General features: G+C 38.6%; 1 protein-coding gene across 1 annotated transcript in view; it reads left to right on the forward strand.

Annotated features, from left to right (window-relative positions):
- The window catches only part of LOC140076401 (EF-hand calcium-binding domain-containing protein 6-like), an 80457-nt gene extending 53827 nt beyond the window's left edge, over positions 1-26630 (forward strand). Inside the window, exons 14-19 of the mRNA XM_072122933.1 lie at positions 15092-15179; positions 15797-15921; positions 17171-17414; positions 18419-18591; positions 19620-19782; positions 24973-26630. Coding sequence (XP_071979034.1) covers positions 15092-15179; positions 15797-15921; positions 17171-17414; positions 18419-18591; positions 19620-19782; positions 24973-25230 — 1051 coding nt within the window. The 3' untranslated portion in view covers positions 25231-26630. The remainder of the gene's footprint in view (positions 1-15091; positions 15180-15796; positions 15922-17170; positions 17415-18418; positions 18592-19619; positions 19783-24972) is intronic.

A 26630-nucleotide genomic window follows, 5' to 3' on the forward strand; every position in this document is an offset into this window, starting at 1 on the left:
GCTACTAAAAGTTAAAGGAGAGAAAATGCACAACGCCATCCAAAGCACACATATTTACGTAAAATATAGTACATGCATCCCATATTCTAAATGTTTCATTACGCTTCACCGTTCATAAGTTAGAAGTCAGATATTGAGACACGCTTTGTTGAGCAATTAAATCATCTTCTGCCAGACCTCCATAAGTAACCTTTGTGTGGTCCTGCTCTCAGATAGGCATCACTCCCTAAAGTTGACAGGGGTACTTTTTTTTTTTTAAACAGCACAAAATGTGTGTGGGAACTTGCAGGAAGCAAATCCAGTCTTAGGTCCAGATTTTTGTTCCTTCTATACATAGAGGAGAAAAGTGACGTTATAGATGCTACTGAAGTTAGTCCTACTCAAGCTTGGAAAGGACAAAAGAACAGTGTTGTTTGTGGGATGCATCCCCGACTTATATATTCTTCCCATGTCAGTATAATCACTACTGGGAGGTAGCTCGATTAAGGATTACCATATCATTAATAGTATCCATGACTTTTGTTCAAAGGCTACTTGTGTAATGTTGCCTTGTGGATGAAGCACTTTAATCCTCTCAGCCGCAGCTGTAGAAAGGGGTCTTCCTTAGCTCCCCACACTGACTTTCCCTGTCCCCTTGGATCTGTTCTAAAAAACAGACAGAAACAACCGTCAGCTGAAAGACAGAAAAAAAAAAGAAACAATCGTTCTACATTTCCACATTCATCTCCCAGCCTCAATCCCTGCCAATGTTTTCCATTCTTCTCCTTTTTCTCTAATAACCAGATCACCACTCGGATGGTGGTCAGATTAGACCAAGAACAATGCCATTTTAAATGTTAACTTTGCATCTCATTTTATTCACCTTGCATGAAAAGAAAGCCACCGTTTTGTTACTGGGTCAATGCAATACCCATAGCCTGACTTTGCTTCTCTGTAAGTAATCTATAAGTTTTCTTATTGCCTCTGAAACATGATGTAGACAGTTTTGTCACTCACAAGATATCGATGCAACTGCCAGTGATGAAAGTCATTCTCCAGCACGAACGTCTGTTTATGACAAAGTCTACATTTTTCTCTGAAATGTGCATTTGCTTACATATAGGCAAATTACAATAAGACTATTAAGAGTTAAAGGAAATCTAGCATCTAGGAATCTACTTTTTATAGTAAATCCAGAGATAGATTCACAATTGCTGCCTCATTTCTGTATGTTTTGCTATTTCTTGTAAAACACAGTAGTTCCCAGCTGGCTGCAGGGGATTTCTGCGCATGTGCAGAAGTTCCTGGTCCTTTGCTGGATTCCCTACCAGTACCAATGTGCCGGGAGCCATTGCGCCTGCACTGGCGTGGCCACTTTCACAAGGGGCATGGAAGCAATCGGGAGTCAACCTCTGGATCTACTTAACAAAAAGTAGATAGTAGATTGCAGATAGAGTCCCAACATGACTTAGGCCAAAGACATACAACCATGACTTAATTTCATGGACTGAACACAGTGCCTAGGACAGGACTCCAAGCATCAAAATGATATATGATGCAAAGAATCCCTGCTTCCCTGTGGAACAGAAGAACAGAACTGTTATTTGTTTATACATAACTACGCTAATTATGCTATACATGACAATGCTCAGAGTCCCATCCCTTCCACTATGCTCGGTCTATAAACTCACCATGATCATGTGTCTCTGGCCTTAGGCTTCTCTCATGAGATTATTCTCATCCTAGAGTGGTTTAGTGTGCTGGACTTTCTACACATATATCTACACTTAGGTTCCAGGTAAATAAGTCATTTAGGGCATGTATCATGGAAATACCACAAATCAACAAAATGGGAAAACTGCTTAGATGCATTATGAATGTGAAGAGCTTTCACTTGTACAGTGTGTATCAGGCACACTTTATGAACAGCTTTTATTATTTCCATGTTCTTGTTACCTCTGTGGATACAGTTAAAATCCCCTCATTCCCTCTTTTAAATGATACAGTGTGCGTATACAGCACAACACATCTTATTAAATATTTTATAACACCTGTTCACAGCTCCCTAAATTGTTTTTAGAGTTTTAAAGAGTTTGTGTAAAAAGGAGCAAACATGAAACTCACAGACCCATCTCTTACAGTACACACCGTACAGCCTGTGTATAATACAATCTATAAATCAAAGCTGAGAAGTAGCACATAGGATGGTAACATAGAGCATCAGCTATACTATACAGTATATATCAATATTAACTTGGCTTCTAGGGGTATTCCAGGATTTATTTATTAATTACTCATCCTTTGCATACATGATCAATATAAAATGTACAGGATGGCAACACCCATATTCCTGCCACTCAGATCTTTAAAAAGATCAAAACACCCAGACGATGGCTGTGGTCTCTTCACGCCTTACCAGACACTGCTCTACAATGCACAGTGACTATAGTTGGTATTAAAGCTTAGGAGCTAGAAAAAAGCCATGTGAAGGGTTGTGACGTGTGTCTGGAGAGTGGAATCAGTGCCCAGTGGAGAGCAGAGACTACTTCAATTACGTGATTGTGGGGACCCCTGTGGATCTGATATTAATTGCCTGTCCTGGACAATAGCCCTTTATATAGCAGTGCTATAGTCTGCATATGTAAATATGTGAATCTTTAACTTGACATATATTAGTATGTATTGTACCAGTTGAAAAATATTATCAGTGTTTTATTAAATATGAAAGTGCAAAAGGATACACCCTCTGGCTGCAGGTTTTTGCAGACAATGAAAAAGGTTAAAAGGTTCAAACGATCCAGCACTTTTTTTAATGAAAAATTCTTTATTAAATCATCATATAAAATCGATCAGCACATAGTGGTATCCACAAACAGCTACGCGTTTCGCGTAAAAAAAAGCCACGATGAAGAGGTTTTTTACTCGAAACGTGTAGCTGTTTGTGTATACCACAATGTGCTGATCTATTTTATATGATGATTTAATAAAGAAGAGTTTTTCATTAAAAAAAGTGCTTGATCGTTTAAATCTCTTACACATCTATCTGTGCTCCTGGTCCACCAGTCTATGGGGCAGGTGCCATTACCTACCCATCTTATGTTTCATAATTGTACATCATTGAAACACCACACTACACAAAAATAGAATAAATATAGACAACGTACAGCATTGCTGATTTGTGAACCCCAGAATAGAAGTCTTTGGGAAAAAAATTCTTCGTATCAGTTTCAGGCTCATCCTGTGTCCTGTTGAGTTCTTGTGTCACTTGTCCCGTGGGGTCACATTGTACATGGAAACCCCACTGAGACGCTGCCTTAGGTCATCCGCAGAAGTCTCATTCTCTGTATTCCCTCTGCCAGAGACATTGTCTATGGACAAAGCTCTGTTGTGACAGCATAGCCACACAGTACAGTTGTTTATATTATACTATGCACTGCATGAACAATTGATGATTTCAGTTTTGCCACATCTTTATTATTCCCCAGTGGCTGATAGATCTTAAAATGACTCTCTGGTTTTCAGTAAGGATTTTTTTTCATCCTTCTGGTGCAGTGCATCCAAATACTAGTCCCTGATTAATTTCTGTAAAATAGCCTTACAGCTTTTCAGACTCATCTGTGTACAAGTGCTATGGCAATTCTATGAAACTCCATGTGTCAGCAAAGATAGTCTATCCAAGGGCAGGACTCTTGGGCAGGGCCGGTTTCAGGCAAAGTGGGGACCTTGGGCAAAACTAGAAATTGGGCCCCAAAATAAAACTATTTTATGAACAGTCACATTCAGTAATATGCCCCTTTAGCCCCTTTAGTTTACAAACAATAGTATGGTAAGTATTTGTAATATAGGACTGTAGGAGAATTCTCTAGGACAGTGATGGCGAACCTTTTAGAGACCGAGTGGCCAAACTACAACCAAGTCCCACTTATTTATCGCAAAGTGCCAACATAGAAATTTAATTTGTGATTTATACTCCTTGCTCTGTCACAGCTTTTATTGATACCAGCACCCTGAGGACACCGATAAAGCAGAAAATAGAAGAAATTTGGATGATCATTGTCGCTTCGCTCCAAGGTCCCATAAACAGGAAGAATTGTCAGGGCCGGAGCTACAATGATCATCCAGATTTGTCCACACCTTCCCACTCCCTCGAGTAGTCCCAGATAGCGCTGTCACTTTAAAATAGCTCTGTGCACACAGCAAGTCCTGGGCTGTCTGGGACTGCAGGAAGATACCTGGAGTCATCTCTGGTGATAGCCTGGGTGCCCACAGAAAGGTCTCTGAGTGCCACCTCTGGCACCAGTGCCATAGGTTAGCCACCACTGCTATAGGAGATAGACAGATGATAGGTAGATTGAAGATAAATATGAAAGATGTATCTCTGTGATCAGGAGAGCTGTAATCTTGACCGCACATTTAAAAGCTGTAAAAGTAAAGCCCATCAGAATATGGAGCAACTGTGTTTTTTTGCAAATTCCAACACATTTGGAATTTTTTCCAGCTTCCCAGTACATTGCACAGAATAATAAATGGTGCCACTATAAAATACAATTTTTTTCTTGCGGATAAAAAGCTCTGTAAATGAAAAAATCTAAGAGGTACGCTTGTGGAAGGAGCAGAATGAATTACAGAAACATGAAAATTTTTTTAAAAACTTTGTCTTAAAGGTAATTAAAGCGCTGAATGTATAAATGACTACAATACCAGTCAGTTCAATCTTAGAACGTGATATGAACCTCAAAAGAGACTTCTTAGCTAAATAATTCCCTGTCTGAACCTTATGAATGTTTCCCTGCATGTATTTTCTTATAATAATTTTTTTCATTTATGGTTAAAAACATTTCTTATGTCCTAACCTTCAGATTATTTTCTGCCACCTTCCATGAGATATTGACATTAGCTCAGTCTTCTTGCTATGGATCTTTCCTGGTATTTTTGCACAAATCTAATGGCTCTGGTGGAATTGACCTTTGGCTAACATGACAAATGCATTTGTATTGGATGTTCTTGCTTGACATCTCTATCTGGACATCTGTAGCTCACCAGCAGTTATTCATGATTCCCTGATTTATATGTATCAGTCTGGATTGTTCTCTACCTCCAAGAGGAGGTTAAAGAGGTGTTCCAGGATTAAGATATTTATGAATAGTTACAATACGCCATCAATATCCCAAGTGAATGAGAACTGAGCAGCAGTAACCCCATAACACTACTATACAATGGACAGTCAATGGACAGACAATCACAGATTTGATATTGGTGATTTATCCTAAGGACGGATCATTAATATCTGAACTGTGCAGCACACATTTAAAGGTGATTAAAAGGAAATTTCTCTGTGGATGGGACACTAGGGGTTCCACCTTTAATCAAAATCATAATATTTCCCACCTGGCCCAATCACTTTGAATCTTTTCTCCAGATAATTTTTTGTGGGACTATTGCTGAATTTTGCCACTTAGGAGCACAGTGTGGCCCAAATGAAGCTTTTAAACATTGTAACACATGTTACATATGAACAAATTTTGACCATTCTGATTGGTTGGATATCTATCAATTCTATCTCACATTTATCTAAAAAAAATAATAATTATATATATATATATATATATATATATATTAGTTCAGTATAGATTTTGCAGCCAGATCTTGTGCAGTGAGCTCTGCAGATTTTTGTGGCAGATAACTTATAAAAAAGCATTAGCAAAGCGAGTGTATGAGCTTGGCGGCGAGTGTGCATTGATCTGAAGTGTGTGCAGTGTCTTAAGTGTGACTTACGTTTAAGGGACTTAAGTTTGAGGGGCTTTAGCAGGTAACTTCTGTGTTCTGTGTTACTTTGACTGTAAATTCTTCTTTCTGTGCATATTTTTATTGTAATCCCCATTAGAATAATGGACTCCATAAGTGGAATTGCTACACGGTGTACATCCTGTGCCATGTATGCTTTCCTTGAACAGCCGTTCGAGGGGGAATACTGCTGTGTGGGGTGTGTGAAAATTGCTCATCTGGAAGCCCAGATTCTGGATCTAAATGAGCAGGTTTCAAGGCTACGGGCAATTGATAATATGGAACGAAGTTTGCTGCTCCTGGAGCACAAACTCTCTGGGGAAGATGGTTGTGGGGAGGGAAGTATGGAGGTGCAGAGTGAGGGGGCAGCTAGTTGGGTAACATGTAGAAGGCGGGGTAGAGGGAAGAGTTGTAGAGAGTCTAGTCCTGATCTGGTGCACCCCAATAAGTTTGCCAGGCTGGCGGATGAGGGGGATATCAGCTCTGGGGTAGCAATGCTGCAGAAAGATGTGGCCGCTAGCAACCAGGGGAATGTCTGCTCCAGTAAGAAGGGTAATGGGAGCACAGGCAATGTCAGACAGGTGCTGGTAGTGGGAGATTCGATTATTAGGGGAACACACAGGGCAATCTGTCACAAAGACCGTGCATACCGAACAGTGTGTTGTTTGCCGGGTGCTCGGGTTCGGCATGTTGCGGATCGGGTTGATGGATTACTGGGAGGGGTTGGTGAGGAACCAGCGGTCATGGTCCACATTGGCACTAATGACAAAGTAACAGGTAGGTGGAAGGTCCTTAAAAATGATTTCAGAGATTTAGGCCATAAGCTCAGGGCAAGGACCTCAAAGGTAATTTTCTCCGAAATACTGCCTGTACCACGTGCCACACCAGAAAGGCAGCGGGAGATCAAGGAGGTAAATAAGTGGCTCAAAAGTTGGTGTAGGAAGGAGGGGTTTGGGTTCATGGAGAACTGGGCTAACTTTTCTGTGGGCTACAGGCTCTACAGTAGGGATGGGCTTCACCTCAATGGGGAGGGGGCTGCTGTTTTAGGGGAAAAAATGGCCAGAAGGTTGGAGGAGTGTTTAAACTAGAGACCTGGGGGGAGGGCAACTACACTTGTGCAGGGCAAATAGACGGTGTACATAGAGAGCTGGGAAGAGCCATAGTCCATGGGGGAGGAAGGGGGGCTGGAATGAGATTGGGGAATAAGGACAAAAGGAATACGGACAGGGAAAACCATATAAAGTGTATGTACACAAATGCCAGAAGCCTCACAAACAAAATGGAGGAACTGGAACTCTTGATGTTGGAACGGAAATATGATATAGTGGGTATCAGCGAGACATGGCTGGACAGTAGCTACGACTGGGCTGTTACTATAGATGGTTATAGTCTTTTTAGAAAGGATCGTATAAATAAAAAAGGGGGAGGGGTTTGTTTATATGTGAACTCTTGCCTCAAGCCCGTCTTGCGAGATGACATCAGTAACGCAAATGTGGAGTCCCTATGGGTGGAGATAAGAGGAGGGAAAAATAAAAATAAAATATTACTAGGGGTTTGTTATAAGGCTCCAAATATAATGGAGGCAGCAGAGGAAATGCTGATAAGTGAAATGGATGCGGCTTCAAAGCATGGTGAAGTACTTATCATGGGGGACTTCAATTACCCAGATATTGACTGGGGGGCAGAAACCTGCAGGTCCTTCAAAGGTAGCAGGTTCTTGTCAACAACAAAAGACAATTACCTGTCGCAACTAGTCCTGGAGCCAACAAGAGGGGGGGCACTGCTGGACCTTATCCTTACCAACAGACCTGATAGGGTATCAAAACTACAGGTTGGGGGGAACCTGGGGAATAGTGATCATAATATCACTGATTTTGTATTACGCTTTACTAAGCACGTTAGTGAAGGGGCAACCAACACTCTAAACTTCAGGAGGGCAAATTTTCATCAACTAAGGGAAGACCTTAAAGGCATAGACTGGGATAATGCTCTCAAAGACAAAAGCCCCCCCCCAAAAAATGGGACTTTTTCTCATATATTCTGAAAAAGTCCTGTGAGAAACACATACCTTATGGGAAAAAGCATAAAAGGAACAAGAAAAAGCCTATGTGGCTAACTAGTCTTGTAAGGAAAGCAATAAGGGAGAAAGATAAGGCGTTTAAGGTGCTAAAACGTGAAGGTAGCGATGAGGCATTACAGGATTATAGAGAGAAAAATAAATCCTGTAAAAAACAGATAAAGGCCGCAAAAATAGAGACTGAAAGAAATATTGCCAGGGAGAGCAAAAATAATCCCAAATTATTTTTCAAGTATATAAATGATAAGAAACTAAAAACAGAGAGCGTGGGTCCCCTTAGAAATAACATGGGGATCATGGTGGAAGGAGATGAGGAAAGGGCCAATCTACTGAATGTCGTCTTCTCAACTGTCTTTACCCAGGAAAATCCCCTGGTGGAAGACACAATGAGGAATAATGTAAATTCTTTTTATAATGTCAACAGTTTAACCCAGGAAGAGGTACGGCGCCGCCTCGCAACCACTAAGATAGATAAATCACCTGGGCCAGATGGCATACACCCCCGGGTTCTGCATGAATTATGTACGGTGATAGACAGACCGTTATTTTTAATATTTGAAGATTCACTGAGGACTGGTTATGTTCCACAGGAATGGCGCATAGCAAATGTGGTACCAATATACAAAAAAGGATCAAATAGCGATCCTGGAAACTACAGACCCGTAAGTCTAACTGCTGTGGTGGGGAAAATATTTGAGGGGTTTATTAGAGATGCTATCCTGGAGCATCTCACTGTGCACAACCTTATAACCCAGCGTCAGCATGGGTTTATGAGAGATCGGTCCTGTCAGACTAATCTGATTGGTTTCTACGAGGAGGTAAGTTCAAGACTGGATCTGGGGGATGCTGTGGATGTTGTATATCTGGACTTTTCAAAGGCATTTGACACCGTGCCACATGAAAGGTTGGTATATAAAATGAGACTGCTGGGAATAGGAGAAAATCTGTGTATCTGGGTAAGTAATTGGCTTAGTGATAGAAAACAGAGGGTCGTCATTAATGGCACATTCTCAGATTGGGTTGATGTTACCAGTGGAGTGCCACAGGGGTCAGTATTGGGGCCACTTCTTTTTAATATTTTTATTAATGACCTTGTAGTGGGTTTACACAGTCAAGTTTCAATATTTGCAGATGATACTAAGCTGTGTAAAGTAATAAATACTGAGGTCGATAGTTTAGCATTACAGAGGGATTTGTGGAAGCTTGAGGGATGGGCAGAGAAATGGTTGATGAGGTTTAATGTAGATAAATGTAAAGTTATGCACTTGGGCCATGGAAACAAAAAGTATAATTATGTTCTAAACGGTCAATTACTTAGTAAAACTGAAGCTGAAAAGGACTTGGGGGTATTGGTGGATGGTAAACTTAATTTTAGTGACCAGAGCCAGGCGGCTGCTGCTAAAGCAAATAAAATTATGGGATGTATCAAGAGAGGAATAGATTCTCATGATAAAGACATAGTTCTGCCCTTATACAAATCCCTGGTCAGACCACACATGGAATATTGTGTACAGTTTTGGGCACCAGTATATAAAAAGGATATAGTAGAGCTGGAACGGGTGCAGAGGAGAGCAACCAGGATTATTAGGGGAATGGGGGGACTAGAATACACTGACAGATTACAAAATTTGGGATTATTCAGTTTAGAAAAAAGACGACTTAGGGGAGACCTCATTACAATGTACAAATACCTGAACGGACAGTACAAGGATCTCTCCAAAGATCTTTTTATACCTAGGCCTGTGACCAGGACAAGGGGGCATCCTCTACGCCTAGAGGAGAGGCGATTCTACCATCACCATAGACAAAGGTTCTTTACTGTAAGAGCAGTGAGACTATGGAACTCTCTGCCGCAGGAGGTTGTTATGGCCGACTCTATGTACATGTTCAAGAGAGGCCTGGATGACTTTCTGGAGAGAAAAAATATCACGGGTTATGGGGATAAAACATTTATTTAATTCTTGAAGGTTGGACTTGATGGACTTGCGTCTCCTTCCAGCCTTATATACTATGATACTATGATACTATAATCTCTGTATCTCTCTAAAATCTGATGTAATAACTGATAGAAAAAGCTGACACTGTTTCTAACCATGTGTCTCCCATTGGCTTCAATTTAAAAATTACTACATCTGCTATGTATGTGGGGTTTTTTTTTCAAAAAATGGAAAAAAAATTCTGCATCCACTATCATTTTTTCTGAAAAAAAAACACTGCACGTATAACAGATGACTGCCTAACTAAACATAAAGGATTACATCAAATTTACATTGATGTCAATGGGATTTTGAACTGATATGTTAACCCTCCGTTCTTTACAGAGGTAAGAGAAGGAGGTTTGAACAGTAGTGTGAACTGAGCCTAATACAGTATATTGAAGGTGATTGCTTGTGTTCCTAGTAACAAATCATTACCTGTAATGCAAGTAATAGATGGTGTATTTCAGTACCATGGATAGTTCTCACCAGTTACATGGATAAATACTGCGAACCTCTTGTAAAAAGGCTGTTAGTGACCCTTATCCAGATGAGTATTTTCCCAAAGCCGATATGTTAGGAAAGATTCTATGATTGCTGCTCCCATGACACAAAACTTTTTTTTTCTGTTGAAAACCTTTGTTTCTGGCTAGAAGAAATATTAAGAAATATTGGAAACATAAACTTCCTCCAACTACTGACAGCTGCATTAAATACAGTATACCGTATGTCTCTGGAATATTTATTTATTTTATTAAGAAATGTAATGCTGTTAGAAGTGAATCCTCCTTTGAAAAAATTGGTGGATACATTTCACCTGCAGTCCTTATATTTCTCTAAATGGGTGGGATGGGGTTATGTGTTTGGCTAATTGACTGTGGCTTTCTTCCTGTATTTGTTTTATTATTAAATTAACTGAAAAAAAATTAAGTAAGGAAAGACGACAGGTCCTATAGTCTCACTAAATTTAATAATAATAATTATTTTATTTATATAGTGCAGACATATTACGCAGCGCTGCACAGAGCTTTCCAAATTGGTCCTTGTCCCCAATGGGGATCACAATCTAATCAACCTACCAGCATGTTCTTGGAGCGTGGGAGGACCCGGAAGAAACTCACGCAAATACGGAAAGAACATACAAACTCTTTGCAGATGTTGACCCTGGGACTTGAAGCCAGATCCCCAGCGCTGCAAGACTGAAATGCTAACCACTAAGCCACCATTCAGGCCACAGATATTTTAGAAATGGATGCATCTATGAGATTTCAAAGTTGGGGGGGGGGCATTTAGAAATAATAATAATAATTAATCCTGTATTTATATAGCACACACAGATTACACAGTGCTGCACAGAGCTTGCCAAATGATGTGTCTTACATCCTGTATTCAAAGGTAGAAACATCCATCTTGTAATGTGCATGAAAAATAAAAGAATAATAGATATTAGCCAAAAAACTAAAACGCAATAGGTATATATGTGGACTAAAGTTGATTCTTTCATCCATTGGAAAGGACACTGTGAGAATAGTCAGCTCGTGTATGCCATTAGTGATATAGCCATTATAATGACTCTACTGGATATAAAAAAAATAATTGCAACAAGGTTATAGACATGGCTACCATTTCTATAATCACCTACAGGTTTTGATTTGCCTGTAAACTAAACAAGTTAAACTTAATAGAAGCGGCCTTTGTTGTTAAGCCATTTTTCTCTATCTTATATATAGGATAATATATCCTACTATATATTTTGACCTCAGCATCGGCTCCTTTATTATGAGTTAATTTGTAGATGAATAAAATCAGTGAATATTGATCATGTACTGTAAGACGCTGGATTGTTCCTACGAGGCATGAAGACTGTGGGGCACATTTACTAAGAATGTGGGAAACTGCACTAAAAGTGCTCTGCCTGTGTACACATTCATTAAGATTGTGCACCAAAACTCATGAATCTGTGCACTGGCCCGACAGAGTTAACCAACTTTTTTGTGTTGCACCTTTAACATAGGGAGTGCAACAGACTTTGCATGATAAATCTGGCGCACGGTACGAATGAGCACCGGAACGCCCCCTAATTTGTGTGACTAGTGCAGCTGCACCACAAAACAGTCATGTGCAACACAATAGTGGCGCAGACACTTCTTAAATACCTGTGCAAGCAGTTTACACCTAAAAGAGGTGCAAGGTCCGTCAAACTGGCCCTTAGTAAATGTGTCCTTGTATCTCCGCAACTGCATACCTTTTACAGCTATTATAATGAGGGAGGAGATACAAAAGATCATCAAGGCGACAAAGTCATTGACAGACCACAGGAAATTGTCATGAGTCATGGATGTGATCCAAAGGACAAGAACCTAAGAATTACTTGTTAATTGTATCAGTAATTTGACATATGTCATTCACACTGGAGATTTGGTGATATGGTCCAAAAAGGCTCAGTGTACCCCAAGAAATAGATGCTTCCAGTGTACAGGAAAGGATAGAACTTGGAGCAAGCAGCATAATTAATCAAAAGCTTCCTTTAAGTTGCCACCGTGTACTTGGTAACTTGGTAACTGACATATTGTGTAAAAAAAGATTTTCCAAAAATATCATTCCAAAAATTATTAAGATAACAGTCTTGGCAGTAAATGACCAAGACTTTTCTATACATTAAGTCACATAGGGATTATTCTTGTATTGACATAAGCATTCATTTGCTAATTTGCCGGACACTGAACAGCTAATACCCTAATGGCCTCTCCGCCCAACAGTCTTGACTAAGTCCCCAATCCTTTACAATTATTTACAATCCTTTTTTTTTTACTTCTCTATGCTTCATAAATGCCAATGTTTTGATCGCCTTAAGGAAAAGAATGAGTTAAATGGACCAACATTTTAGCCCTGGCTCTAAAACCGCCTCTTTTCAGCATCCCCTCAGCACCTGCAGGATATTTGCACATACATAAATAAATAAATTAACAATGAATAAATAATTTTAATCCCGCCACCTTTAAGATTTGATCCTTTGGCACTGGCTGTGTGTTTGTCAATTCCTAAGTCTTTTTGATACAGTCCTCAGATACTTGGTGTCTGTCAGGCAAATTTTGGGTATTGTTTTCGCTTGATTAGTTCTGTATGACCCAGGGTCGCCCTCAAAATCCACATCACTCACCAGAACTTGGAAAGACCTTCTTGCTTTTTAAAGGGATGCAAAGTGCCTGCCATTCCTCCGGACAAAAGCTGGGGAGGTTTGCAGCATTTGGCCTTGTCAAGGCGTCTGCATTGCTCAGTGAAGCAGAGATAAAGCTCATTAGGGTACACCTCTATTTCTGGCTTGTGGCTCTACAGTACTTGCTATTGACTCATGAAAGAATGAGTCTACTGTAAATGTTTCTGCCTGGCCAAGGACAAAGAGTCCCATAGTATATGGCATTAGGGCCCCGTAGTTTATAAACAGAAATATATGTTATCTGTATGAATAAAAGTTCCTAGAATTAGTTGTTTTAAGCTCAGGTGCCTGGGGTTTAATTTTGGCGTCAGGTCATAGAAGCCAGAGAGCTCCTGTGGGAGAAGGTATTCCAAATTAGCTCTTTTCAAAAAAGAAAAGTTATACCCTAACTTCATCTGTTGGAAAGTAACTGTCCTATACGCTGGTGTGCAAGCCTTTATTACGGCTTGGTTATAATCAAATCAAAAACACTTTTGCATAAATCTGTTTAGGTGCTTTTTCCTCATAAGTTTGGGTGCTCCTTCCTCATCAGTGTAAAGAGCTGGTTATCTAAGTGTGAGAAAGTTTGGTTTGACTTACATTCTGGTCATTACTAGTTACTAATTTCAATAACCTGGAAAGTTGCATTTTTTAATAAAAGTTAGACTAAATTTAAACCTCCGCCACCTTTCCATTTTTTTTATGATGGCAAAAATAGAGCAAACCTATTTTGACCCTTATAGAAAATGGGTGCTAAATGGATGGTAGACTTGCATACAGGGAAGTCAATGGGAATGGATGCATGGATGTTGAACGATATACAAAACATTCGGTTGTGGACCCACTGTGCTAGTCAACTAGTTTGACTTTGGGCCACCACTAAGGGCAGGGGGGGGGGCAGTTCATTTTCCCATGGGGCCACATACGAAACTGAAATGGTTTTAGCGGGCCGGACTAATATACATAACTCAGCGCTACTCAATACCTAATGCCCCTTCTTACTACCCCCCTTCATAATGTTCACTTTTATTATGCCCCCAGTTATAGTGCCCCTCTCCTCGTGCCACCTTTTATATTGCTCCCTCCATTATACTCCCATTTTTAGGGATACTTATGTATCATAAGTCTGTCTTTTACCATCTGTTTTTTGAGACTTTTCATGGAATTCCTGCTGGTCAGATTTATCTTAGCGGTTTTTCCTTATTGATACATATGGTGTTTTGTCTGTAGTGAATTTGCAACTTTTTAAAACAAAAGTCGCAAAAAGTCGGAAGCAGTTCCCCAGCTAAGTTCTATGGGGTTCTATGGTTCTATAGGGGCAGCCGTAGATTTCCGCAAAAATTTGCAACTTTTCTAAAAGTTTCAACTTTCACATATGGCTGCGGGTGATAACTCAGGGAACACTGCAGAAAACTAGATAACGGCAAATTTTGAAAAGAAAACCGTTTTAGGCCCCCATCTATAGTGAACACATCTCCTAATGTCCCTTTTTATAATGCTCCCTCCATTATGCCCCCATTTATCATGCCCCATCTCCTTGTGCCCCCTTTTCAGTGGCCGCTCTCATTATGCCCGCATTTATAGTGCTCCATCTCTTTATGCCCTAATTTATAGTGCCCCCTTTCATAGTGTCTCCTTTATAGTACGCCATCTTATTATGCCCCCTTTATAGTGCCACCTCTAGTATGCCCCCATTTAGAGTGCACCCTTTCTTAGTACCTCTTTTATAGTACCCAATCTTATTATGCCCCCTTTATAGTGCCACCTCTGGTATGTCCCCATTTAGAGTGCCCGCTTTCATAGTGTCTACTTTATAATTCTCCATCTCATTATGCCCCCATTTATAGTGTCCCCTTTCGTAGTATCTCCTTTATAGTGCCCAATCTCAATATGGCCCCTTACAGTGCCCCCTCTCATAGTGTCTCCTTTTTACTGCTTGGAGCCTGTCATTCTGTTACATAATTGAATAGACTTATGGACACCACTAGCGTTGGTGTGAGCTTATCCTTACAGTACTGTTAATGATATTTTATATTACAGACATGATTTTTTAAAATAATAATATATTTTTGTTCATAGACGGGGAGTGCCAAGTCTATTCGACCAACGATCAGTGGGAAGTTCAGCCTTTGAAGAGGATAAGGATCAAGGGAGGACACCAGAACAGGTATTAATCATGTTAATATTTGGGAAATAATCTGATACATTGTGATCATGGTGCAAAGTGACACAGTAATGTATATGTTGTGAATACAATGAGGGAAAATCATCTAACTAGTATGAGGACAGTTATTTTATACATTTAGAAAATATATATTAAAACCATGTACTTGCAGACATGGGGGAATAAAATAATCTTACATTGTTAAAATAAACTATGCTGCAGATTTGGAAAATTATTATGTATAACATTTTAGACCTACTTCTAGACTAGGGGATATGAAATTTATAAGAGAACTTACTTTATCTAAAATTAGGTATTAGGTAAAACCAACTCAAGTCATGACAGTTAGTTGCAGTGTCACCATAAATTGCGCTAATTAGAGTTCCCATGAACAGTGCAAAGCGCTACCATATATAGTGTGTCAGTGCTTATGTGTATACTGTCAATGACAGCAGCAGTCAGAGTGTCAGTATTAATTGAGCCAGGCAATATTTTTACATAATATAAAAATATCCCATACCTTTTTTCTTACTGCAGCACAAGCACAAACAAGTGACATGTATTTTGCCATCAATTTTAGATAATTTTTTTGTTTTATTTTTATTTTTTTTGGTTTCAAGCTCTTCAAGATCATTAAAAGCCTCATCCATAAGAACTACACAGCAGTGGAAAAGGAGTTTGAAGATCTAGACGAAATAAATTCAAGACGACTAACACAGGAGACAATGTACTACCTTTTGAAACGGTATGTGTGATTCATTTATAGAGCTAATTAGTTGTTTATAACTATCATATTCCACAGCACTTCACAGATAATGGCGTACAGATATAGACAAAAAAATAAATAAATAAATATATATATATATACGTAATATATTTGGTTTTATACACACATATATATATATATATATATATATATATACATATATATATATATATATATATATGTGTGTGTGTATATATACATATGACATTATAATTATTAATAAGAGTAATATCATTGTCATGTTAAACAACAGGAATGAGGGAACTGCGTGCAAGAGCTTACAATCTATAAGGAGGAAGGGGTGAAACAGGAGGAAAAAAGGGGTTGTATAGTGGTTCATCAAAAGGATGTGGCGGAACAGCGTCCATGAGCCAACTATGGCCAACTATGTCACTTTTGGAAAATAATACAAGCCTCCCATTGCTTTGAAAGGGAAAGGGACTGATCCTAACTTTAGTTATTGACTCAATGTTTTTATAGTTGGATGTTTACTCCATATGTATATATAGCGGCAGTTGATTACTACTGTATACAGAAATTATTATCTGAGATATCTGTCTCAGAATGGGTCTCATTATTTTAATTGCCCTCACACATACCCAGAGGACATGCCATCATTGGAAGTCAATTAAGGCTTGGGAATTCTTTAGTTTGGACAGCACTAAACCTGCTCCTATGTCCCAGGGTTAAACCTGCTCCCATATCTATGGTCCCCTCAGTATGGACCTAGTGAAGGCTATAATTGAAGTCCGGTATATACACAATATACTGCAGACACTACCATTTCCCATAGTGGGCATCCTCATGGCGGAAAATGCTGGTCTACTAAACTATAGAAATATTGATTCCATATTGCCATGTGTCATGTGGCATGTGCCATGGTGGGGGAAATTTTTTTTAACGTTTTGAAGTTATTAAACACAGTAAAAGTATTGAGATGTTTTATTTAAATTGAACATTTCATCTTTAAAGTAAGGAGAACATAATAAAAAATGTAACTTGTAAGAAAATGACACATATAACGTATAATATTCACAATGTTGTCTTACTAGTACCAGTACATGTATTGCTTTTAGAAGGCAGGGAGTAAAAAATAGAAATGATGTGCCAAATCTATCAAACATTCAGACTCAACTTGTTAATAATGCTGAACATTCCCTCCAGAATTTCCCATGATGCTTTCTATTTGAACTTTTTTCTATACATTTTCTTTTTTTATTTTTTGAAGATTGGACATCCAGCCTGCAGTCACTCGAGGAGAGATCCGCAGACTTTGGAGCACATTTATTACTAACCAGGACAAAACTCTGGACTACCTGGAATTTGTCAGGCATTTTGGATATTCGCTTAAATCAGCATGCTATCCAAATGCAAAAATCAGCCCTCCAAAGAAAGGGGATGGTGATTTTAAGATCCGGTCTAAAAAGTTGAACTGCGACTCTGACATCCTGATAGATAACGTCCGTGCAAAGGTAAGTGTGAGAAAGTGTGAACTATCAATACTAAAACAAGAATACAGAATGTGCAAAGCACGGGCAGGTAGTATACATACTAGTACCAGAGGGACCCCAAACACCAGGGTTAAATGAGAACAGTGTACATGAAAAGTTAGTGATCCCTGTGGGTGGCCCTCATAGCAATGGATTTTGTAATAACTAGTTTTGCCCATGGTTATTACCATCAAAATCCATCATAATAAAGCAGGAACCATGTTATCCATGGTCTCCTTCCTTCTAAATCAATTTTACAAATAATGCTAATGAGTCTAAGGTGCTTTCCAGAGCCCCTCAGAAATGTCTTTTCACTCAATAAGCAGAACAGGTCCCTCCTCCCCCTGCATTTCCTGCTGCTGCTAGATTACACAGATATAGGGAGGAGGAAGAGAGAAGGGGGGGCGCATGTTCTGCTTATTCTAACAGGCAGTGATACTGCAGCACAGGGAGGCTCTAGAAACACCCACCAGAGCCCCTCAGACTAATTAGCATAATGTTTAAAGTTTATTTTAGAAGGGAGAAGGTTATGGATAACAAATATTACAATATGATTAAAGAAAAATACCACAGTAACATGGACTGGATCTATGAATAAGTGTCACTGGTTTATCATTCTTAATTTTGATTAGATTTTCTTTAAAGGAAACCTAACGTCAGGAATCTACTTACTTAGTAGATCCTGACGTTAGACTTCCCAAATATGCCTATTATATAAATAGTTTTTATTACTCTCAAAAATGTACCATAGTAGTAGTAGCCTCTTCAAATTCCCGGAGCAAAGTAGCCATTGTAGAGCTGACCCATGCCATCTGTAAAGGTGCTGCCATGTTCACAGGCGGTATGGACGCTACTACGTACGTATATTCCTGATGGTAGATTTCCTTTAACAAAACTATATAAAGTATCTAAAATAAACTATATCAAATGTAAAAAACTATAATTTCACAATAAGTTTCATATTTATTTACATCTATATTTTGTAGGTAGAGTATTTGTGGGATGACCTCCGCCGAGAATTTGAAGACCTTGATCCTTATCAGACAGGTTTTGTAAGCAAAGAGGAATTTAAAGATTTGTTATCTGAACTTTGCATTCATTTGAATGACTACGAACGAGAAATGTTATCGAAGAAGTTTGAATCATATGGTGATGGGCGGTGAGTTTCATACTTTTATTAAATACGGTATGCTATATGTAACAGTTTATGATCACTTTGTACTTTACAATTTATACATAGGAAACTACATAGGAAATGTGTTACTTGGCAAACACATCATCGCACATTCATTGAAGGGTTCATGTAACGTTCTTGACATCTTGATAGATAAGAAAGATAATAAAATTTGTAATGACTCTCAGCAAGTAGTCACTGTACAGATGTATCTCCTTACAGAGTAGAATTCTCAAGTAAAATATGGAAAGAGATCAGCTACAGCCTCCTGTCCTTATCTATCACCTTACTCAAGTATATTGCACAGTTTACTATTATCATCTGCACTATTCATTTCTGAAATAAGTTTTATAAAAAAAAAGCTTTAATAGTTAACTCAGTTTATATTCATCCTTAATGCATTTTGAGGATTGCAGTTTTTGTGCTTTTTTATTTTCATCTGCACTACTTCATTCACATAATAGTGGAATGGAGGACCATGGGTGGGCCGGCTTCTTGCACCATAAGTTATAAGATCATATTCCTGCCCATGCTAATCTGTCCCTATTACAGCATGCCAGACATGCAGAGAAGGGCACGGGGGTTAAAAGGGGTTGGCCAGGAATAACTATGGATGGCCTATCCTCATGATGGGTGATCAAAAGTGGATTGTGGTTGGTAGGGATGACATCTGGTCCCTACATTTACCAGCTATTTGGTACCATATAAACATGGAGATGTGGAGCCAGTAAATGTGATGAAAAAGCTTATAGTAGCTTATGTATAAACAAGGTGTTTTCTTAATTCATATTGATATTACATGAATGATAATTGAGAACATTTGAAAAACAAACCTTCCTGAACCTTGAATAGAGTGATAATTGCCTAACCCTGAGCCTAGCCTTTACAACATATAATTCATATACCGGTAGATCAATTTCACAACCACAATGTGAAAAATATTCCTAAAAAATAATTAATATTTCAACTTAGATTTGTATTCCATATGTTTATGCATTTGATCTATTCTATAGGGTGTCCTACATTGAATTCTTAAAACCCTTTGTGCCTCGCCGCCAAGCATTAAAGACCAAAACCAATATGGAAGCTGTTATGAGAAGTTCACTGTCCGAAGAAGATCCATCTGAAAATCATGACAAGGACTTGGGAATTCTGACATCCAGAATGCGCAAGAAGGTAAATTCCCTCCTATAGTTCTATCTCATATAGCAGTGATGGCAAATCTTTTAGACTCTGAGTGCCCAAACTACATCCAAAACCCACATATTTTGCGCAAAGTGCCGATGCAACAATTTAAACAGTAACTTATTGCTCCCTGCTCTGTCACATGTTTAAATTATATAGGCACCTGACGACACCAATACAGTAGAAAGAAGGAGAAAAAGCTTTGGTTATCATTGTAGCTTCCTTCTTGGGTACTGGACTGCCTGGGACTGCAAGATGCCTTGAGTCATGTCTGGCAGAGTCTGCGGTGGGGTGATGGCATGGGTGCCCATAGAGAGGGCTCTGAGTGCCACCTCTGGCACCCGTGCCATAGGTTCGCCACCACTGTCATATAGCATAGAATACAGCAAAGAACTCTATGTGTTATATTCGTCAGTCCAATGTACTTCTATGAGTAGCCGAGGAATGGATATGTTTGAATAATATAAATTTTTGTGAGCGTCTTAAATATTGCAGATCAGTTTCATTTCATTGAGGACAACAACCTAATAACAATTAGGGTGATGCAGAACTTAACACAGACCTTAACAGAGGATTAGTGAGGTCACCTCAAGCCACACTTTGAGCAATCCAATATTTACAGCCTATTTTAGGGATAGGCCAGACATTTTAAAATTTGGTTAATTCAAATATGGATTTTGTGGGTATTATACATGAAACTTTCTAAGTATATTAAATGTCAGACCATGGAATTTCATTATACATCTATATTATACCTGCACACGTCCATGTAGGATGAATCATCTAAAAAAAAATCATCTAAAAATCTATAATATTAATAATGTGCAGAGCCTGGGCATAATGGAGGACCTGCTGGTACCCTGATAGTCCAGTGACCTTGCGTACACTGTATTTTAAGTTCTGACTGTGACCCAAAATTTCCAAAAGGACCAGTGCAGTAAGGTGATCCATATGCTAATGATATTATCTCCACTCTAACTTGCCCCCACCCCCTGGATAGGGATCAGAGTCATAAAGTGCACCTATGCGGTAGAGACTAGGTTAAGTAAAGGTTACCCATGTCAACGGTGTACTATGTCTTTGGTTTAGGGGAAGATTGAGAGGTCACATGATTGGCAGATGGGATATTTTGGTGCAATAGCAAGTGTTGAAGAATCCCAGTCATGTGATTGTCACAGCCCACAGGATACAATTTCAAATGCTGTAGGTTCAAAGTGTAGCCCAGATTTACTGAATAAGGGGCGTAACTATCATCAGGGGTGTAACTATGAGAGGCTGGGCAGATTTCTGCATAGGGTCCCCCCTTACCATTAAAAAAAGATATACATATTTGTATGGACATGTTTAAACAATCACACACATTTAACACTTATATAAACACACACATTTACATACGTATATAAACATATAAAGTTCTACACTCATTTTTATATACTTGTACAAACATACACACATGTATACACTTATATGTAAACTTTTATGTACTCACACACAGTATATACAAACTCAAACAGTATATATACACATATAATTTGTATATATCCATACATTTAAACACACATACAGTATTTACACATTAATTTTGCACAGATACTGTATAGTACATAAAATTATACATATATATATATACATATAGTTTATATATATTATTCACTTATACATACAGTAAATTCTCACCATATATACACATACATGCAGTATAAAAACACCATATACACACTGCGTATACATTCAGCAAATACACACATACGTACAGTATATACAGCATATGCACACACATACAGCAATATATATATATATATACAGTACAAGATACATATACATATAAACAGCGGGATGGCTGTGCTGTCAGGCTCGTGGGTGGGCACTGATTGGCTGTGCCGGCAGGTGAAAAGGAGTTTGGCTGTTTCGGCAGGTGGGAAGAGCTCTACGGGCAGGTGCAGAGGAGGTGGGCCTGGTCAGTACAGCAGGTGGGGCTCCATTACATTGTGGGTAGCGGGACCCCTGTTACTGCTGTACATGGAGCGCAGGGCCCAGCAAAATGGCATTGATAAATAGTTTCTGCCAACCATCCCGGTCACTGAGTAGCGTGGGTCCCATAGCACATGCTATGACAGCTATGGCTGTTGTTACGCCCCTGGGTTTCATATTGATAGCAAATTAGTTAGTGGGCTTAACACGGACAGCTGAATGCCAGCCATTTGGTTAAAAGTTTACTTTTAGTAAATCTAACATCAAAATCCATCATGATAAACTATGGACACTTAGTCATAGGTCCAGACACAGTGAATGTGGTAATCTTTATATAGCTGCAATACAAAGGGGCCCTGATAACATCCTCAGGAGCCCTTTAGGCACATTAACATAATTTTAAAAGTTGATTTTAGAAGGAAGGAGGCCATGGATAGCAAATATAAGAAGGTACCACTCACAGTGTCTGGATCTATGAGGAAGTGTCCCTGGTTTATCGTGCTGGGTTTTTATGGTAAATTTCCTTTAAAATAATAAAAAATTAACTGACTTATAATATTCCCCTGCTGGGGATCTCTGTTCAGCCTGTTCGATTGTAAGACACTTTCTTGTTTTCCCATTCAATAAAACTTTCTTGAAATTAAAATAATAAAAAAAAAAATAAATACAAATACATAAAAGGGAGAAAATACTTTTTGTACATCATGCGGTATTGTATTGTAAAGTCACCACCCAAACTTTCCAAGATTGGCATTGTATGTGTTTCTTTGGTACTGTATATTTACTGAAAAACAGCTGCTTTCTGCTATGGTTTTTTTAATCACAATTTATGAGGAAATTGTGTGTAGATGACTTATGGGTTTTCTTTTTATGGCTCTTTAATGAATCAGATGCAACAAAGAAAAGTGAGTGCTATGGCATTTGTGTAAAAATGATGAAATCAGTGTTTCATGCAAGATGGCTGCTAGTTAAATCCTGAATCATGTCTAAAAATCTATATGTGCATACACCTGGTTACCCGCTGCTGTGAAAACTTACATTCTTATTATTTTTCAATTGGCATAAATGTGATCTAAGCTTACATTGTCAGTATATTACATTGCAAGGTCTCTGCAAGTGGCCTCTGGTCTGCAGGCTGCATGTTATTCAATTAACTGGTACATCTGGTACATCTTAGTCAATTAGACTAAGAACACCTAGTGGACTCTTAAGCATACAAAGGTGATATAAATAATAGAAATACATATTATGCTGAGTTGTTTTACAAAGCTTTCCATCAATCTGCTCATTGACTTCAGCCCTGTAATCCGCTGTCTACATATCTGACTCTATGCTTATCTAAGCTACTGCTAGCCATAAACACTGTTACAATGAATTTATGCCATCTTTACACTGTCTCTTATGTTACTCCAATGTTTCACATTGTCATAACTGGATACATGAACTCTTGTCCCTTCCACCTGTTCCTTCCCTAGACATTTCTAATCTACTTCTTGGTCTTGCTTTGTATATGTGCATAATTATTGATGGCCGTATAAAACACTTGAGATGGACACCCAATAAATCACTACACCAAAGCAGGGTGTACCCTCTGCAGCCTGAAAATGGGCGTCCCTTAATAATGACAGCTTAGCTGAGTTTTTGTATTGATATAAAGAAGCTCACAGAGGACAGATATGAGGTCTTGACAATTTGCATTGGGCACCCGCCTATATTATGTGCATGGCTGGCCATGCATGAAATGATAAATAGTGTGTCCTGAAAAGTACTGCATCATGCATGTATTGCCCTCCTTCCCCTTCTTACAAAGGGATGGAAATACTAAGCCTCCTCCTAGTTAACCTCTTCTTATTAAAGACCTGCTCCATGGATAGTAGTTTTCTGGGATTTTCAGAACACAGTTTTAAAATATAACATAGCCATTACTTATCTCCAGCATCCCTCACTGACTCCATCACTTCCTATCTTCTGGTCCTGTGAAGGTTGTATATAATGTCAGTGCTGGAGGACCAGAGAGGACAACTGAAATATTAGGGAATTTAAGAGGCAAGAAATGCTCTTTTTTTCTTACTTCCCAGCTCCCTGGGAAACTCCAACTGCATCAATTTCGACAAACCTACAGCTCACAATCAGTATTTATGATCTGTAGGTTATGTTTAACTCCTCCCTACTGTATTCATTTCACGATTTATGTCCAAGTAATTCATTAAATAAATTTTCCTTTTTTTTTTTTGCAGTACAAGCTGTATTTTTTAGTATCATTTTGGGGGTACATATATTGGGGCACATTTATAAAAAGTGGCCTAAGGTTAGACAGTGCACATAAAATATTGCCATAAATAAATGCACTTAAATTCTTTTTGCCCAAAAACATCCATTTTTAAAATTGGCTTAAATAATAGGAGAAGTTTTATTTATGGTGCCGAGATCTGTCTTCAATTTTCATATGAGTTTCTATAGCTGCAGTCCAGGCAGTACTGGTTTGTCCAGGCAGTACTGGTTCGGGCCATCGGAAGTTCTTGATTTGAACTCAGCTGTTGCATATGTTTGGGAGTTTTCGGTGAGCTGTGCAGGGGCATTTTTCCTTTAGAGCATTTTTACCTAGATTATGCATGACTGTGGCATCTAAGCAGTCAAGTGGATCGAATGGGTAGTCCTCTTGATCCCGACTTGTGGTACAGGGGCTGAGAAGTCCTAGCTCCTTAATTCATGGGACACTCATGCTTTACTTATTCATGCCGTAAATACATGCTTGCGAATAAGTCATAATGCATACATATATATTTATCTGTAGATGCAAATTAAAGTTGCCTTCCAATAGATCAGTGTACAGAACTGGAGGCCAGGTCCAATATAGATGAGTAGAGTGTCAACATACATGCACAAATGTGCCGTCTGCCCTGTATATAGATGTTCTGTTTATTCTTTATTTCTTTATTTATTGACATAATCATGTATCAGAAAGCTCATATTGTTCAAAATCAATGCCAAAAATTATGCAAAGCCATGTGAAGGCCATGGAATAAGTGGGGGTTACTGCCATAAAATATGAGATAAATGTACATCAAACCCCTACCAACTCCTAAATTACAACCTTAGTTACCTCCGAAATTCATAATCTCACACTAATTATTAATTAAAAGTTCTCAAAATCTGAAGTTCCAAAATTGACACAGGGGGATTTAAACTACCATCTTTTTTAATATACAGCTGAAAGGAGAATGGAAGACGCTACGTAGAGCTTTCAAGAAGCTGGATATGGACAGCAGTGGATACTTATCTCTACCAGAATTTAGATCTGTTTTGAAGCTCTGCAACTTTGTACTTGACGAAGATGAGATTTACCACATCATGTCCAAATATGACCAAAATTTGGATGGGCGCATCAACTATAAATCTTTTCTAGAGCACACATGTAAGAAAGAGGGTCCATCTAACCGATCAACACCACTGGCAAAAACTGTGTAAGGGTCTAAATTTTCTTCCAATTACCCAGGTTGTTCATTTACATTCCCACAATCGTGTTTCTGAGGAGCAGATATTGTCTGAGCACAGCGAGGCTTATCACTATACATCATATATCTGATAGTTGATAAAGCTAAGGGGTTACCTCAAGGGGGATCACTTAGTGGAATTGTGGCTCAATAAATACTGAATTGATTACAACATGCCCCAAAATTTTGGTGTATATGTTCTAAAGTTTCACTACATAGACTAAATATGCCAAATTAATTATCCAGGGTTGTCCGGTGTGATTATTTTGGCACCTTCTAAGACTGTTTAGTTTAAATGTTAAACAATATTAGAAGATCTCTCCCATTGTGTCTGAAACGCTATTAACTATTTATTTTGCAACACAGATCCACAAATATTGATTTTTAGTCATTCTTGACCAGACAGCATTACAATTTGCTAAACTGATCAATGTGGCACATAGAATTCCCATCTTAAACTCTACACCACCTATTGCTTCTTTCAGGTGGCACCAAAATGATTGTGAAACACAACTTCTTCCTATTAAGCTAGTTAGTTAGTTAGTGCCCTAAAATGCCCTAAAACTAAAAACTAGAAATGCCTAAAAATATCGAAAATTTTGCGTCCTTTCATAGGTGCAAGCAAATCTGTAATTCTACCCCATTCTTTAAGAATTAATATTTGTTTTTATCTTAATTAATCTTTTTTTTATCTTCAAATCTATATAAAATATGTACAAAATTTGGCAAAAGTAACATCCTCTGCCCATTCATAAACAGTTTTTTTTTACCAAAAAGTTTCCTCAAAGTTACTTTATATAAGTTAATAATTGTGAACATGTTATTGATGGATTATCTGTAGAAGAGTTTTTAATAATAGACATAGCACCTACCAGGCCGTTGTGCCAGTATACACTTAATGAGGGAATTAATTAAGTTTTGAAGGAAGTTTTAAAGGTCCCCCTGCTGGCACTTCAGCACCCATACCTACTAAGAGACCTGTTAGACAATACAGGCACAAACTCCACCAGTTTCTTACTATAGAAAATCTGCCAGGCATTCACGCTCCCCACTCCACCCTCCCTCCTCCCTGCCACTCTCCATCTATACACACGCAAAGCGCTGAGTGGGTCGGGGAAGCCAGAAAACTGACGGAGAAGACATGAAGCATCTCCCACAGTGTAATTGGTGCCTTGAAAAAATAATAGGACACCAGCACATGACTTCTGAAAAACCCTATTAACCATGGACATGTTACTGCTTTACTGTCTGTTTGCCATATTTTATTTCTCTCTTGTCTAGAATTAATAATAAAAAGTATAGAATAATTTTATGTCCAGGTCTGAACATTACCTTTTACGACTTATATACTATATCAATGTTTATATTAACATA

Source organism: Engystomops pustulosus, chromosome 1 (assembly GCF_040894005.1).
Source record: "Engystomops pustulosus chromosome 1, aEngPut4.maternal, whole genome shotgun sequence".
NCBI classification, from domain to species: Eukaryota; Metazoa; Chordata; class Amphibia; order Anura; family Leptodactylidae; genus Engystomops; species Engystomops pustulosus.